This window comes from Stegodyphus dumicola, chromosome 7 (assembly GCF_044657685.1).
Source record: "Stegodyphus dumicola isolate Sdum_Otavi_A_Nest chromosome 7, ASM4465768v1".
Classification (NCBI taxonomy): domain Eukaryota; kingdom Metazoa; phylum Arthropoda; class Arachnida; order Araneae; family Eresidae; genus Stegodyphus; species Stegodyphus dumicola.
In genome coordinates this window covers 160,619,937-160,638,689 of record NC_140774.1, presented here as the reverse complement: position 1 = coordinate 160,638,689, position 18,753 = coordinate 160,619,937, and the positions used below count along the sequence as shown (strand labels likewise).

Sequence of the window (18,753 nt, the reverse complement as noted above, 5' to 3'; positions counted from 1 at the left end):
AAAAATTTTCGTAATTGCCGTAGGCTATTTTTTTTTTTTTTTAAACTATTTTTTCTGGTGCATTTTGAAAATCAGTGACATCATCAGTGCAACGTTGTGCTGTCAGATTTTGCTTCAGACTCCTGCACAGCGCCACAGAAACTTTTGCAAACCTTCAGTAGGTCTACGGAGATAAAATTTTGCCAGGTCCCCAGGTTTAAGGTGGTTTAAGGCATTTTCAGAAGGAAAGTAACCGATTGTAGGCAAAGCTCACGGGAGGAGGTCTGCAACTGTAAGACCTGACAAAAAATACTGCCAAAATCCGGAATCGTGCAATTTGATCTTCGCTTGATAATTAGAATGATCAGGAGAAGAATAGAATTTGAATGACACTACCCTTCATCAGATTTTGACAAATGAATTGGTGAAGTGGAAAATTTGTGCGAAAAATTTTTTGAAAAACCTTTAGTAAAAACAGAAGAGCAATAAGAGAGACAAGTGTTATGATTTTTTGGAGGGAAAGAAAATCATCTTCATATTCTAGACTGTGTCATTACTGCTGACGACACTTGGGTGTTCGAATACGAGCCAGAAACGACGCGCCAGAGTCAGGAACGGCAGACTTCACACCCACCAAGAACCCCCTTTCCCAGAAAAAAAAAAAAAAAAAAAGGAATGAGCAAATGGAAAATTAAAAGGTATGCCGATTTGCTTTTTTCGACGGCCAAGGAGTTGATGAACTAACATTTTTCTCAGATGTTTTTGAAAGGCATGATCTTCAAAAAAAGAAAGCGGCCATGCGTGTGAGACAAAGAATAAAGACTAACTGGGTGCTGTATTATAACGATGCGCCTTACACTGCATTTTTATATGACATTTTTCGAGATGACAATTTTTCGAGAATTGTAAATAGGTATTCTCGAGGTGAAGCAGATACCAGTGGGTTTCTTGTTTATCCTGGCTAGTGCCTCTCCAATTTAGGTCCTTTCAAGGCGTTTTTTCCTGGTTTATTGAAGCATTCCTGATAAAGACTATTCCTGATTTAAAAGAAGCATCCGGATACCTGTGTTTTCCCTGGGTCTTGATTTTGTTGAAGCCTTAGCGTTCCTGATTAAGAATGTTCCAGATTTAAAAGAAGCTGCCTGATACCAGTATTTTTCCTGGTGTTTTGACTTGCTTGAAGCCTTCCTGATAGCAGTGTGTATCATTGACCTCCCCCATCCGGCAAGCAGCACAATTTGGTTTTGTGGATTTCTTCGAAGGTCAACGAAATAAGCTGGACTATCTGTTGTTAACTCCGTATTAATCAGTCGATGATGGCATTTCCGATTTCTTCGAGGGGTCAACGAAATGAGCTGGACGATCTGTTGAACTGTTAAAATTCCGTTTTTATCTGTCGATGATGTCACTCCGAGAAAATAGGAGTTTGATGTAAGAACTTCACCCTGTGAGTGATGATTTTTTTTATATCTTGACTTTTCTATTTGCAAATATTCCCAAATTAAGTAAAGTTAAATTATGTATTGTAAATATACGGGAAATTAAGTAGTAATCATTTGTAATGTATTGAAAACTGAGAGGTGATTCGAGAAGTTTGAGTCAATTACAGTCAAAAGTCTTTAATCCGGACTCGTCTGGACGTCGGCGATTCCGGATTATCGATTTTTCCAGATTATAGATCATCAGTTTAAATCTGGTAAGATGGCATGCAGAAATTATAAAATTAAAAATATGAAACCTTAATTTATGAAATAAAGAGCAATTATCATCTAAAGGGTATCAAAATTTACCAAAAAAAACTTAATATTTATTTGTTTACTTTATTAAACATTTCTTTCAACGCGCGCATGCGTAAAGCATACATTACGCATAGTCGAAATTAGAAAATTACGACCAGAAAACTATTTGATTTGCATTCGTGATATTTATAATAACGGAAAATTTGATTTTAATCATATCAAAGACAGAGTACATCGAGATGAAATACTGCATTTAGTAAGGAATTATAAGCCGAATGTAATAAAAACATCTGCCCTGAAGATAAGGATAATGCTGACAGATCAACTTCTAGTTCATTGCGCTCTGCGACGTTCCCCCCCCCCGCGCAGAGCAGCGTGAAATTGATAAACAGATTTCGGAATGGTTAGAGAAACAAAGGAGCCTTTATCCATTTTTTGCAGCAATTTCACTTTTTGTTTGATGGACATCGAAACATGCTTTCCCTTTGTAGATCCTTTTGCAGCTCCAGCATCGGAAATTCTATTTGACATAATCGAAAGTTCCAACTTACTTTTATAAAATTGCTCTAACAGTCTGCAAAAAATAATAAGCCGGATCCAATTCGAAGATTAAGGAACAACGCAATCTGCAACATTAACTGAAATAGATAATTAGATAATTTTAGCTTAGCTTATACCGTCCGTTATACATTAAACGCGCATGCGTAAACGTATTACGTACGTATGCGTCAATGCATTTGACGCATGCGCAGAAAGTTTGTAGCTCTGAGGTCCGGATTATAGATCATTCCGGATTATGGGTGTCCGGATTAACGACTTTTGACTGTACCAGTTATTTAAAGTTTGTAAATGAAGGTTTAAAGATTTGTTTACCAGCTTAATTTAGTGAGCTATTGAATGTCAAAATTAGTAACTTACAAATTATTATGAATATGTTAATTTTGGAATGAGAATGAGTGTTATTTTTCATCTTGAGGTTTCTTAATTATTGTAAGCTGAGTTCAGTGTGACATTATATGTTACCTTTCATAGTTAAATATGTGGTTTAGGAATGTAATATTATTCTAGAAATTAATAAATATGTTTGTCTTATAATTTTAGTGCATTTATTTATCTTGTGTATTTATTTTTTTTGGAGGGGGGGTTGTCATGTTACTCCATTTGTTTGAGCCGAGAGGCTTTTTAAGAAACAAAGAGCTTTTATTGAATTTGGATTATTGTTTTTCCCTAGTGGGCTTCACAACACGCCCTATTGTACTAACCCATTACCACTATACGATTGTCCTTATGATATATGATGAATCTGATTTATTTTGATTTTTAGTTAGTTTGTCCGCCACTCAGCGATTTAATTAAGGGTTATAAAGTTTTAAAAATTATAAAACACCTAATTATCAGCTGTTTAACAACGTGCAGACCACAACACTACGAAGGCACGCTAAGAAGGCGGGAGCCTTATATCCTTATATCCTACTACCAAGATTCAAACCTCATTCTGAAGGGCGTTATTTTGGAACACTAGAAAACAATAAAACGGTCCTAGCCGACTAGGCAATCCCAGGGCTACGAAATTTAGTACATAAGTGCATCTAGACAAGAGCCAGTGCACATCGAAGTGATTTTTTCAAAATTCGAATCATTTTTTTATTTTCTCTTTTTATCTTGATGAAATCTCATCATTTTAAATAGTTTCATTCTTTTAAAAATGGAGTTTTGGCACCAGTTTTTCATTCAATTGTATACTGAACTGCTGACTGTTCAAAATCAGCACTGTTGCCACTTGGAAAAATGAGGGCGATAATTCTGTGCAGTTTTTAAACTTAATGTTTCTTTTGGATACTGGATGTTTGTCGAGAGAAGACAACGGGAATTTGGTTAATTTGTTTATTAGAGTAATTAATATTTGTATTAAGGGATATTGCGTATTTCATTGTAATTATTTTATATGTAATACATTTTTATTGAAATTTGTCTTTTTTTTTTTTTTTTTTTTTTTTTTTTTGGATAAAGTTGTTAAACATTTTAGCCCATCAGCGGCAGGAATCTTGCTAGAAAAATAGTACATGAATGCGTAGTGTTTCAAGCACAGACCTGTACCAATAGATCAGATAATGGGTGATCTGCCTGCTGACCGAGTGTCAGTTGAGTCAACTTTTAACAAGTGTGGACTCGATTTTTGTGGCACGTTTCTTATAAAATCAAAAAATCAAAGAAAGGGATATTTTCAAAAAATGTATGTTGCAGTATTTGTATGCCTTGCTACAAGAGCAATTCACTTAGAAATTGTCTCATACTTATCTTCGGAAGTATTAATTGCTACCCTAAAGATCTGCAGATTAAAATTTTGTGCAGTTTTTAAATGTAATGCTTGTGCAGTTTTTAAATGTAGGCATTTTCTCGGTACATTTAAAAGCCAGACGAAGTTTTTAATGTAACTTTGTAAAATCATTAGGGTTTGTTTTGTTTTTCTTTGAAGCAGAAGACGTGAAAAACATCGCCGCCGGGACTCCAACATTGGACCTCTCGAATACGTGTCGAGTATGCTTCCAATTAGACGACGAATATATGCCAAAAAAATAGGGAGAAAATACCATATAATTTATTATTAGTTGTCTTCACATTTAGTTATTCGGAGTGTTCTTTTTGGTTACAAATCATATGACCGTTTACGTATGAAAAAAAAAATACCAATTAAAAAAGATTAGTGAAAAATTACACGTCATTGTTAGAAAATACAAGTTTCCTCAGATCCTGTGCCACTGAAGAGAACCGTTAGTGACCAACAGGAAGCAATTTTTTGGTCCATTTGCACCACTTTTCTCTGCAACGTCTCCCGTGTGTTTTACAGGCGCCAAACTTGACACAGATTATGTCTTCGGATGTGGAACAGGCCCCGAAGGCTCTACGAGGAGTCGTTGCACCTGCCGAGGGATGTTTCTGGATTAAAAGACGAGCAGGCCCTATTACGAGCCGGTCACGAAAGAAGTTCACTCCTATCGAAACCACCACTTCTGGAACGACCACCCTCAGCAGCAGAAGTATGGAGACGACGACGGCGATTCTGGTGTCACTATTATTGGTCACTCTGGGTGAGTATATATGAATATTTTTCTTAAACTTGAAGTTTTAATTTTTTCCATTTTCAAGAATAAGTATGATCAGGGATTATTGAATATTTCATAAGTTTTATAAAATTTAGTCTTACCTCACTTTCACAGCTGATTAGTGATGATGATTGCTTTGTCTCGTTTATTTTTTAAGGGAGTATACAATTCTTAAATGAGGCAAAGAATATTATTTTAAACTTTTCTTCCCGATTTAAAACATTATGTTTATGAATAAAAATCAAGTTAGTTTAAGACATTAAAGAAAGAAAAGTTTAAGAAATCTTAAAAAAACTGTTTTTTCAAAAAAAAAAAAAAAAAAAAAAAAAAGAATTATGTTTCAGTTGGAACATTTCTACATTCTTCTAGAAATAAAAGATAGTAAAAATATTCTACATAGTTTAGAAGATATTAAAAACATAAGAATCATTGCACATAAATTTCATTAAACCCCAAAAGTCCTACACAATATTTTAAATTTTTGCTAAACAGATTCAATATTTTTGTTTATTTACTAAGAATCTCTCTTTTAATTATATATTTTTGAGTACTTATAAATGTAATAAACAGTACTAAATACAATTGTTCAGTCATGAGTGTTTTTTTTGGAGGAGGGCTCATATTTGGTTAAACTATACGAGACTACGTGCAGACAAGTAACAGAATGTTTTCCAAAATGTTTTCGTTTCTTTAAGCAAAGGGACGTTCCAGAGTAGAAATAGCTAAAAAAATATTAAGCATTTCATACACTTTAAATTTTATTTTTTATGTAAAACTTTTTGTGTGTGAAATAAGTACCCTATTTAAATTATTTTAATTACGGTTTGATACATAATTATCTCATACAAACATATCAATAAAATACGGAATTTTTAGTTCAAATTACTTAAAATAGCATGATGATACTACAACGTAACCTTTTTTAAGGTACCTTGAAAAGTTTTTGAAATGTCCAGAAAGATACATGAGAAAAACTTTTTTTAAGATAAAACTGTTTAAAATTTTCTCAATAAAAAATCACCATCATTATGATTTTATGACATTACCGTCGAATTATTTGAATTAATATTATAAGATATCCTTTTTTATACATTTTGAATGAAATTATTGAAAGGCAACACATATTTATAAACAGGTGAATTTTGTTATGCACAAACCGAGGACTGTCACATGTCTTTTTAATGTTTGTTTACACATAAGCTTGGATTACCGGGAATTATTTTGTCTGTAACCTTTCATATATACAGAATATTTTCCATTCCATTATTTCATATATATATAATATAATATAATTATACAGAATAGTTTCCTGTAGTTTTTGTTTCAAACTGTTTTCGTTTTCTTCTTCTTCTTTTTTTACAATTTGCCCAGAAGGACTATTAATTTCGTTTTGTCATTTTGCGTTGATTCAATACAAGCGTTATATTACCCTTTTCAAATTGTTGCCACCAAATATTATCGGCCTGTATTATATTTAAAGAAATTAAATAACGAAGAATCTGTATAAATGTATGTATGTATGTTTCTCGCATTGTAATAAAACAACGGTACCTAGAGCCATCAAATTTTGAATAACGTACGTCTCCACCCGAATATGGGCATCTGGAAGACCAAATTTGAAATTTGGAATTTGTTTTATTGTCGATTTCATATTTTGTAAAACTTTAACGAATTTTTTATTAAGAAACTGAAAGATTTCAAAGCGAGCAATGGCAACATTGTAGAGAAAAAAAACTTTTTGTCTCCAGCGTGCGAAACTGTGTATCGAAAATTCTAAAGATATGCTCATTTTAAAATTATTTGCGATCTCAATTTTATGTTTTAAGTGCGAAGAACATGGTATTTAATAAATAAAGATAACACATAAAATGTTAAAAAAACGCCCTTTTAAACGTCATTTAAAATCTGAAATTTTTCAGATTTTTTTAAACCGATTTTTTAAGCTTTAAATGTCGTCTGAGTTCTTTAATTATTTACTAAATTGATTTTTCGTTTTTTTATTGCATTTACAAAAGTTTTACACTGAATTTACATGTTTTTATCCTCGAGATTTAAGCAGAAGAATTTTTTTCATACTCATGAGCTATGGATGTAAGTAATAAAAATATATTTATGAAAGCAACTATGCATGTCACACGATGGCAAAGTTGTTAGATCTGCGTTAAATTTTGACTCTGGACTAACAACTGAGCATATGAAAATGGAAGGTTTATGAGACACCTTAAAAAATTTTTCTGTTTTAGATTATGAATTACAATTAAGCTTTTTTTATTAAATTTTGGTGATTTAACTCTGTACTGAGTAGTAAGAAATACATTACAGAGAGCACGTTTTACCACGCAATCTAAGCATACTTTAAAAAATATTACGAATTTTTAAAGAACGAACCACAGGCCCTTTTTTTTCAAAATAAACTCAAGATGTACGTTATATTATACGTTTAAGAAAGCGGGCCACCGCGTGTAGTTAAGATATTTAAATAAATTTAACGTTCAACTAATAATAATTTGGAAAACGTATTGCTGAATTATTATGTTGGAGGTATTAGCAGTTTTCAAATGTTGGAGTATTTACATTCCATAAGCACTTAAAATCTTTAAATTGATATTATTTCTGAAAATATCGATGCTTGATGCAATTAGTGAAAGATTTGGATCGGAAAGCTTTACTTAAAAAAATTATCAAAAGGACTGAATTTTTATTAACTAATGAAGCCATCAGTTAATAAAACTTTCATTAACTTATTGCACACTGGTTCTATTATTACATTCTACGTATGTAGAAGGGTGTATTATAGATGTTAAATTAATAATTTTTTGAAAACTCATTAAAATTTGGTGGCTAGTAAGAACATTTTATGTAGACCAATTCAGTATGGCTGAGACTGTATGGCTATAACTTTTTAAACTATTTTGTTTGCGTTGATTTTTCATCCTAGGATTTTGTTACCATTTTACAATAATAAAAAGTTATGAAAAATCTTAAAGAAATTTTACGGATGGCACTAGCCATTTCAGGTTTTCGCCACCACTAAGGCCAGAATTTGTGATCACTATATTATGGTAACCGTAACCTCCTATAAAGGGACAGCCAATTTATATCCCTGCCTTTTCCGGGATTTGAACCCGAGGCTTCGGTAGGGCAGTCAGATTCACTAACCACTTTCTCGTCTGGGCGGCATCAGTAAGAAAACTCAATGTTAGTCTATACATAAACATATGATATTTTAAAAATCAGGAAGTAGCTCCATCTTTTCCTTTGCACAGTAGCGACAATCAAGCATAATCACTAACAGTGGGATAACCGTAAAGAAATAATGACTTATTTTCCTGACTAATTTATCCCTTGTAATAGACCCTTTAAGTGCCCACTTTATATGATACTAATAGTGCAAATAGTGTTGAGTACGTATATTTTTCATGATCGTGATTCCTGATTCTGAGTTGAAATTTATAGAGATTTGATGATATTTAATATTGTAGCAAAAACTGTGAGCAGATCCGGAAATAAAATTTTCGACTTTTAGATCGATATGAAGTGTGCTATTCCTTACAAACCAAGAAGCGGTATACATATTTCTAAAGTTTTATTTTGCTCAATATATATTTCATTCAGATCTGTTTTTATAACATGCAACATGTGGAAGGGTATAAAGTATGAGTCTTGTTGCCATTTCATAAAAGTAAGAAGTGAAGCATGAGATAGAAAAATAAACATCAATCTTGGAAAGAAGAACTTAAAGTGCTTTCTCGCTTCGAAAAAAAAAAGTGATGAGAGAGTGCTGTGAACTTTCTCGAAGTCTTTTGTGTGAATTTATTCCTTTCGCCTTTCCAATCACAAAAGACTTTTATAAATGAAACTTTCATTGACCAAGAGAACTTTCAAAGACCGATGTTTTTCTTTGTTTGAAGAACAATACCAAAATAGATCTACAAACAAACCTTCGCAATTAAAACCGAAGTTTTAGAAGTGAAGAGGCTTTTGGAACAGTTGAGTGAACAGTGAGGTCAGGATGAGCAAGATATATATGAGATAGAAGGTTTTATCTAGATAAATACTTGACAAATCGGTGACTGACCTACCAAATAATTATTACTGACTTTTGTTAACAAAGTCTTACGTATTTAAGAATAGCAGGTATTCGCTCTTTATTAGCTGAGTATCATTGCCAAGTAACTTGTCACATAGCTGAGGTATTTGGATTAAGCGTTTATAACGGTTTATAGTGTTCTTTCAATCTATGAATAGATAACATGTGAAATATAAATGATAATGAGGTAAGTAAGTATGATAATGAGGTAAGATCACGAGTATAAGTTTCAAATTATTATATGCATGTATTAATTCATAAAGCGAATACTCTAAATACACTATTTAAAGCACTACGGAAATATTATAAAAAATGCATTGCATCTGAATTTGAATGAAATTTTGCTTGCTTACCTAAAAAGCACTAAAAGTCCATTTTAAAAGAATATAACCATAAGATTCCTATATTAATTCTGAACGGAAAACTTTGTGCATCTCTTCTTTTAATTAATATATCAGCTCCTCTGACGAACACCAACTGAAGTATTATTGAAAAACCTATTACATGAAATGAATGTACGATATTTCTTCTCAAGCAAAAGGAATTCTGTTGCCTATAAAGCCCAACAGCGGCCCAGCGGTAAAAATCATTGAACACTGGTAGTTCGGACCTGGGTTCGAATTCAGGCGAGTGGACTTGCTGCAGGAGCGTTTTCGTGGTTTTTCCCATGTGTAACGTGTATACGAGCGAGTTTCTATTAGAACGTCCTCCAAGAAGACAACACTCCCTTTAGTCAGAAGCCCTCGAGTGCTTTATTGCAACTAAATAATCCAATAGAAAGCATCTAGTGGTTACCGTTATACTGCTTCTGTTACAAAATAATAACAGGAATAAATATTACGCTTGAGCTACAATAATTTTTGCATAAACGGAAGAATCTTCACTGGATACAGGTATGTAATATGTTTCAAAATTATGGCAAGAAAAATATTGCATGTGTTATATACAACAAACAAAAGAAATTTTTCTAACTAAGGTTTGTCTACATATGTCACGAACTTAAGACAGAAAACTAACATTGAACAATATCATTACATTAAAGGCATACGAATTATTGAACATAATAATCATTACGAAGTTAACAAAGCAAGTGAAATCCATTCGATAAAAGCTGAACTAAATAATTCGTCTTTGAAAATCAAGGATGCAGTACATACTACGAAAATACAGCAGTTAAAGGAATTGTATGTTATAATAAATGCAAATTTCAGAATTATAAATAAAACGATAATAATCAAAATACACTAGTAAAAGAGATAATTATAAATAAAAAAATAAATTAAGTACACTGCTCGAAAGAAAATCATAATTAAATATGGTTACTGAAGAAAGCAAGAACACATGTCTGTTTATCATCAGGAATAATTTTATTAGCCTTGTATTTTATATACTGCTTGCATTGCTAGTGCATTACTGTATTTCATAGGCTGTACTGTGTTTTATAGCCTTAAACTTAACACACTACTGTATTTCGTAGCCTCTTTGCAGTATTGCCGTAAAAATAGTTGATTTGTTTTCACCCTGACGGGGAAGAACTATTACTTATTTATTATTTCTATACTACTGCTGGTCTATGAATCAGTCAGAGTAGTGGAAAAGTGTGCATTCATTGCTGGACCCTGGATAGTGGTAACGGCAGTACGATGTTTATACAGATTCATTCAGTTTTAATCAAAACTATCAAGTGTGATATTTTCATCCATTACTCAACTTGATATAAGCACAACGGTTACAAAATCCATGTTTATACGGGTTTCCAGCCGAAGTTCTTAGGCATGCATATATTTCCTTTGATCATCAGATAGATTAGATAAAAACCGAGGTGTAAAAGGAAAAGAAGATTACTATATGAAACTATATATATGAAACTATATAATACTTACTTTTGTTGTTACTATATGAAAAATTTACCTTTCTTTAACTGCGATAGAAATGCAGAATTGTGAGATCATTTTCTTAGAGAACAAAACGCGCCAGTGAATTTTCTATAGAAAGATATATGGGCTAACGTTACTTATTGGCCACTATTAAATTAAATGTATTTTTATCTCTAGTATCAATGTTCTTGCTTCGAAAGCAAGTATTATCAATAAAAAGTTTTTAAAGAGTGTGATTCTACTGCGTCCTTTCTGTATTAAACTAATTTATTTAAAAAGTATATTTATTATGTTTATAAAACTTTATCACGATTAAAATAAACTAAAGTCATTAGAAATATCAAATTCATGTACACATTTTCCTAGAGAAAATTGTTTGGTGCGTGTTGTCCTATAAAGAAAAGAAATGAACTCCAAACATTTTTAAAAATTTCAAATTTAATTCTAAAACACAGTCTAAAAAACAATTTCCGTAAAAATATTAGCTTATTGTCATTTCTAAACTATAAGAAGACAATATTTATTGAAAAAATTTGTGCTCCGTGCTCATAACTCACATTCAACAAAAGGTTTCCACTAGTTCCACAGCATAAGTTCTAGTTTTGTAATGTTCCAGATGTTTAAAAACACAGAATAGAATAATTTTTTTGGGGTCGGATTTTGAATCTTCCTCTTTTAATAGAGGTCAGATGTAGATAACATGACGATGCCCAGGAAAGACGTGCTTCTAAGAGGAAAATATCACTAGGGTGGAAGTCAAGTTTGCAGGATCCGCTTCCGTTTAGTTATTGTTCTGCCCCCACTGCGGGGTTGCAGGCATATTGCTTACTTCCTCCGCATTTAATTGTTCCCTGAAACCCAATCATAGACGAAAATCGAACAGCAGGGAAAAAAAACGGATCTTATTGTCCATTGTTCGAATCATCACTTTTTGCTTCGCTTTCCTTCAAACCCATATACTGTACGCCTTCCGAAAATTCCAGGAAGTTGACAAATTTTTTAAAGTTTGCAAAATGGTAAAATATGTATGTATCTTAGGCATCTTGCTGTATGTATTAAAACTGATTCACTTTAGCTTTTTATGTAGAATAGACGTAAGATAAGCATTTTGACTTTAAATAACTCCCAGCTATCCTTAATAAAATTGGTATTGGAGCATCTTAGAGACTGAACTATTAGAGGGTCAAGGAATTATCGCATTTCCCCTTGCGTACTGCGGCGTAAGTGGTTAGTAAATCCAGCTAGCAAATGGAAGGTCTGTAGTTCGAGTTTCAGCAAGAATACAAATAATTTTTCATGTTTTACAACCCAATATATCTAATGGTCTTTACAGAGATATATTAACAAAGTCGATTATAGCATTTTCCCGTGCGGGCTTGCATGGTGTTAGTGGTGCATAGTTTATTTTTCTTCTTTCCTAGTCTAACGTACTAAACTGCAGTGTATTGATTAATATTTGGATTTTCGGAATGCAACTCAAGGCTTGCAATAAGCTTTTTCGTTTTCATTTATTTGTCTGTCGTATTTAAGAATTTATAGTTCTGGTCTCGGAATATGGCAATCATGAAATGCTTCCAAAAAATTTAAAATTTATTAAAGTATTAAAAAATAAATATATGTATTCCAGATTTATGTAAGTCATTTTACATAAATCAGAATTTTAAATAAACTAAAATGCTCCTTAAATGCTTATCGCAGGTAAATTAGATTAAGATGATGAGCTGGCTGGGCTAGATTTGAGAATGAAAGCAAAAGTTTGAAGTTTCGAGGGAAATAATCTACTCAAACCGTTGTAGCTGGTAATACGTGAGTAGGATCAATATTTAAGGAAATAAAACACACAATAGCTTTTTTCAGTACCTTCTATAAACTAAACATTTATTTAATGTTAGTGTTGAGAAAATTTCACTTCAAAAACCTGATTCACTTCCAAATTATTCTTAAAAGTCATTTTTAGAAAAGAGTATAATAGTATAATAGCACTAAAATGCTTGCCATTTAGAAGGTTATTGATATTTGAGATTACACAACTTCTCTGTGTCATGATATCATCCAATTAATTTAGAATTTTACAGTAAAGTTAAACATGTCATCTTTATCTCTAGTACTAAATAATGAGGAATCTGTACGTATAAATAATGAAGAATCTGTATGTATAAATAGCGAAAAATCTATATGTATAAATAATGAAGAATCTGTATATTTCTCGCATTACGAAAAAAGAAGTCGGCACTTACACAAATCTAATTTGGAACAGAAATTATTCTTCACCCGAGCATGCGCACCTTGTAGTCCGAATTTTGAATTTTGAATTTTTTTTATTTTTTCAAATTTTGTTTGAATTTCATGAAGTTTTTATTAATAAACTCAGCGATTTAAAAGACGTGTGACACTGCTCGAAATAATTTTTTTTTATCTTCGTCGTATTAAACGATTTAATAGAGATGTCTTGCCATTCGGCAAAGTTTCAGACATTTAAATTTCAAATTCAATCAAAAAACTTGGCTATAAAATATTCTTATCTTCCACGTGAAACGTAAGATATTTAACTTTTAGATTTAATCTGTCAATTATTAATCAACAAATTATGCGATTTACAAAAAAAAAAAAAAAAAAAAAAAAAAAAAAAAGCAGTTCTTCTTTTGTATTATTATTGATTACTGGCAGAAGCCTGAAATTTCACTAGCCGAACTTATTAGGTATGTTTTTCGCTTTTAGGATAACTATTTTAGGCTTAGCTGCGTAAGCGGATAGTAATATTTAATATATAGCTTTTCATTTTCTACATTTACAAAATGAAACAAATTTTAGAAATGCATTTGTTGATTTGAATTTCTGCAAAACTTCGTGTTTTTAAAATGGAATTTGTCTCATTTGTTTTCAGGAATGTCAGTATGGGCCATCGCATCGGATACGCCGGATGTAAACAGTGTAAATGTTAAGGTAAGTAATAATCTTTTCTTTGTGGAGTTAAAAAACCGATCCGTTATAGCAGCATTTTCGTTACAGGACAATATAAAAAACTAAAAGTGATCTGTTAACGGTAAAAAGAAATCACGCATTCGTTACCAATTCATTTCAACTATGGCAAAATCTTTCCAGGCATAAGAAATACTATATCTATTAGGTTAGTTATCTCAATAGACAGAGAAAGAAATGAAATTCTATCTTTCAAAAACGTTTCACTGATCATAATTTCTTTGAAAGAAAAAAAAACAGTTAAATTAAGTAAAAACAAAAAGTTTAACCGCAATTAACAACATTAAACTAGGCAACGATGAGGCATATATAATTCTGTAGAATTTATTTGGTTCTGTTGTCTTTAATAATTAAATTCTTGAATTATCTTATTCTTGAATAATCTTATTAATCGAAAGATTAAATTCTTGAATATTTTTTAAAATATTTCCAACTAAAATATAAAATATAGATAGCAATAATATTGTAAAATTTGGTTTGAAATCAATGCCTTAGTCTTTGCTAATGAAAATTTATCAAAACGTTTACTATTAAAAAAATTTGATCACTCGCAAAATTAAATAGAAATTAAAATCGCAAAATTTATTAGGCTAATTTTAAACTTAATAACAGTACAAACACGTTACAATAATACGAGGACCCGTAAAACAAAATAAAACAAATTTTCAGTGCAATACACAGCAATTCAATTTGAAACTCCGTGAACTTATTTTTAAAAGTGATATTTGGATATTTCTAACTAAAGCTTCTTATTTATATTTTCTCCTTTTTTCCTTTGTTTCTGCTAAATCTCATGTATCGAAACAGTGGATAATGGGACAAGATTGTACTGCTTATATACTAGACTTTAGTGAAAGAATTTAGTGAGAATTTAGTGAAAGAATTTATTAATTCAATGCACAGAATTAATAAAGTGGGCAAAATTTAAATTATTTTTCTAAGAATAGCTTCCTTTGTAATAACTGAAGAAAATTTTGCAGAAACAATTGCTTCTTAATATGTAAGAGATGTGCAAGTCTACTTCAGTTTCAAAAACCCCACCTTACCCTGAGCGTTTAAAATCACTGAATACTGATGGTTCATCTCGGATTCGAACCCAGGCGAATGAGGTTGGTATATGGATGATTTTTAGCGACTTTTCTTACGTGTAAAATAAATACGAAATCCCTTAGAAATTTTCAATGAAATATCAATTTCCTTAGCAGATAGCTCTTGTGTGCTTCGCTGTATCCGAATAACCAACCATGTAAGGAAATTTCTTCCTTCTCACCGTGTGTCTTCGGAGTGTAATTGGAAGCACATCTAGCTAGCAATCGAGAAGTCCGGTTTTCGAATCCGGTGAAAACATCGTTGATTCTTCATGTTTTCTGTTCAGTAATACGTTTAAAAATTTAGAACAATTTCAGTCTTAATAATCAGTAATTCGACTCTTATTTGGCTGTAATTTGAAATTATGTTTCTGGTCCAATCGCAAAATATAATCACTATAAATTTATAAAAGCAACATCGATTTCCCCAAATGCATTTAGCTTTTTTTAGCCTAAAGGGCGTTAGCCCAGATAGGCTATTAATTTCGTTTTGACATTTTGTGGCGGTTCACTATAAACGGGGTTTCATTTTTCACATTGTTGCCACCAAATATTATCGCTTTGTGTTATATTTAAAGAAATTAAATAATGAAGAATCTGCATAACTGTATGTATGTTTCTCTCATTGTGATAAAACAACGGTACTTAGAGCCATCAAATTTTGAATAACGTATGTCTCCACCCGAATATGGATATCTGGAAGCCCAAATTTGGAATTTGGAATTCTGTTTTATTACCTGTTTCATATTTTGTAAAGCAGTTATAAGTTTTTGATTGAAAAAAAGGAAAAAAAAAAAAAAAAAAACATTTTTATCTCCAGCCCTCGAGACTGTGTGCATCGGAAAATCTAAAGATGTGCTCTTTTTAAATTGTTTTGTGATATTGCTGTTGAACTGAATTTTATGGTTATAAGTGCGAAGAACATGATATTTAATAAATAATAGTAATACACAAAATGTTAAAATAACATCCCTTTGGGCGTAATATAAAAGATTTTTGTATAATTGTTTTTGTTTGAAACGAGCATTAAACAAAGGACAAATATTACAACTAATTAAACAAGCTCCAATTGAGGAAGCATACTTGGATAAAAGAAACTCGAAATGTGCTTTTATTTATCATACGTCTCCTGCTGCCATTTTTAGTAATGAATGCCGAGCATGGACATCGGCGGGGTCCCATTTTTTTCATTACTCTCAAAATAAATCATTAAACAGAAGTCAGTGTGATTTGCGGCGATAGACATCAAACGATTCTGTAGTACCTATAGCTTATCTGTTCGTTTTAATGAATCCATTGTCTGATGTAAACGTGAAAAGAATTTGTTCGCTAACGTACGTAACGATGGACAACAGACAATGAGAACTTATACTTTCCAAAACAGCTTCATGATGCCGCTTGCTTGTTATCATCGTATATGACTGCATCCAAAATAGAAAGGGATAATCCATATAGTGGGGTAATAATTCACGGAATGATAGTACAAGAGTACCGCTTATTAGCTATTTTACCTCTTTTCAACTTTCTCTCTCTATATATATTATTTTTATAAGTTTAAATCCTAATTATATTTCATCTCAACACTAGTTAACAGGCCATAGCTTGGCGAATGAATTATAATCCCGTTTCTAACTCAGAACCAAATAATACAATGCGACAACAACAATTGTAAAGCCAATTAAAATGTCGATTCGAAATTACAAATATAAGGTTTTTAACGTAAACTTAAAATTCCGTTCTTTCGAGCTAATAGTGCAATAGCAATCAAATACTTACAAAACAAATATCAAATAAGAGACTAAAAAAACCTTGTCCCTGCGTCAATGTAACTACAGGTAACAACTATTAAATGCCAGAGGGTTAACTGTGTTATGAATTAGATGGGCCCTGTCGGAAAAAGGAATATTATAATTAAGCATTCTAAACAAGTCCGTTGTGAAGTCCGTTTACTTCACAACAACAGAAAAATTGCTATCAGAAAAATCAGCGTAAAACTGAAATGTCTAAGCAAAGTAAAAAAGGGAAAAGTAAAATAAAAGAAGCATTGCAACAGCAAATGATACTGCTAGTGCGTACTGGCTCATAATGGTTTGAATGCACACAAAACCAAAGCCAGCTTGATGAAACTTATGTTTTCAAAAACTCCTCAGTAAGTGCAATCAGTAGTTACTACTTCAAACTACACTCATGTCCATAAATTAAGGATAATTCGGATTCACGCGGAAATCGAACTCTAAAATAAATATATCACCTGTAAAATCACTACACACATCTTCAAGAATCATATGCAAATTTCAGGAAGTAACCAGATGACACCGATGGTACGTCACAATGACGAGAGTGTAAGAGAGTGATATATAAGGAATACAGGCAAAGTAGTAAAATTGTTCGCAGGCGCTTTATAAGCATTTCAGTGCAATAACCGAATAGTTATGACACAAAGGACGCATTTGGATGATTTTTACGAGTAGAATTATCGGCCGTCTGGATTGTGGGCGTACCCAACTGGAAGTACCAGACGAACTTGGAACTGCCCAGAGTGTCATCTCCAGGCTTTGGCAACGATTCCAAGATGATGGTAACGTGAGTAGACGTTACAGCATAGGTCGCCACAGAGATACAACGCCGAATGAGGACCGGTATTTGGCAGTTACTGCCAAAAGAAACAGGCGGAGCACAGCCTCAGACTTATCTCGTCAGCTCTCTTCAGCCACTGGTACGACAATTTCAAGGCAGACTGTGTAGTACAGACGCTTAGGGCAGATTGGTCTATATGCTCGTAGACTTGTCAGATGCGTTCCACTTACTGCAACTCACTGTCGCCTGCGGTTAGCCTGGAGCAGAGAGCATGCATTGTGGACACCGCAACAGTGGGCTTGTGTGATGTTTTCCGACGATTCCAGGTTTAGCTTGCAGTCTGATTCTCGTCAGACTTTCATATGGAGAGTTCCAGGTACCCGTTACCACCAAGAAAACATCATTGAACGACACCGTTACGGTGGTGGAGGAGTGCTCGTTTGAGGTGGAATTATTCTGGGTTCCAGAACTGACCTTCATGTTCAAATTGGAACCATGACAAGACAAATCTATCGGGACGTCATTCTGGAACAACATGTACGTTTGTTTCGGGGCGCCATGGGCGCACAATTTGTGTTTATGGATGACAACGCCCGTCCTCACCGTGCAAACATCGTAAGCGAATGCCTTCAATCGAAGGATATCACCCGTATGGACTAGCTAGCATTCTCACCGGACTTGAATCCAGTAGAGCACGTGTGGGATATGCTTGGCCGACGAGTTGCAGCCTGTCAACTTCCTTCTACATGTCTACCGGAACTTCGGAGAGCATTGCTTTTTGAGTGGTGTAATATCCCCCAAGATCAGATCGATAATTTGATACTTACATGCCTAGGCGTTGTACGGACTGTATTGTATCGTCTGGGAGACATACAATGTATTAACAGTCATATTAACCATGTAATATTGGTTTTTTATAAATAGGGTTTTTATAATTTGCTCCAGGGAGAAAAAATCGCTAATTTTTTTAATGATATCAAACATATAGCATCTTTTTTTGCACTTTACCTTTTGTTTAATAAAGAAGCTTTACATATAAGTCAAATTTGTTTTGCTTCTAACTCTTTCTTTGCCTGATTTTGCATTATCCTTAATTTATGGACATGAGTGTACTTAGGACGTTGACCACAAGGTAATGCAAAAAGAGCCTCAAATGTGTTGGCTTACACAGTGATCTCTCAGCACTTTTAGTTCTTAACTAAACTAAATTTATACTGTCTACGATCTTATATAGTTCTCGAACCCAGAGAAATTTCCATTGACTATGATTTCTCCAAATTACTGGAAGTTGCATAAGAACGGATACAGTTACAGTTATAT

At 32.7% G+C, this 18,753-nt stretch overlaps 1 protein-coding gene across 1 annotated transcript in view; it reads left to right on the top strand.

Moving 5' to 3' along the window:
- The first annotated feature begins 4,572 nt into the window (after positions 1–4,572).
- LOC118198584 (uncharacterized) overlaps positions 4,573–18,753 on the top strand; it is a 52,413-nt gene continuing 38,232 nt past the window's right edge. Inside the window, exons 1-2 of the mRNA XM_035370295.2 lie at positions 4,573–4,807; positions 13,674–13,732. Coding sequence (XP_035226186.2) covers positions 4,588–4,807; positions 13,674–13,732 — 279 coding nt within the window. The 5' untranslated portion in view covers positions 4,573–4,587. The remainder of the gene's footprint in view (positions 4,808–13,673; positions 13,733–18,753) is intronic.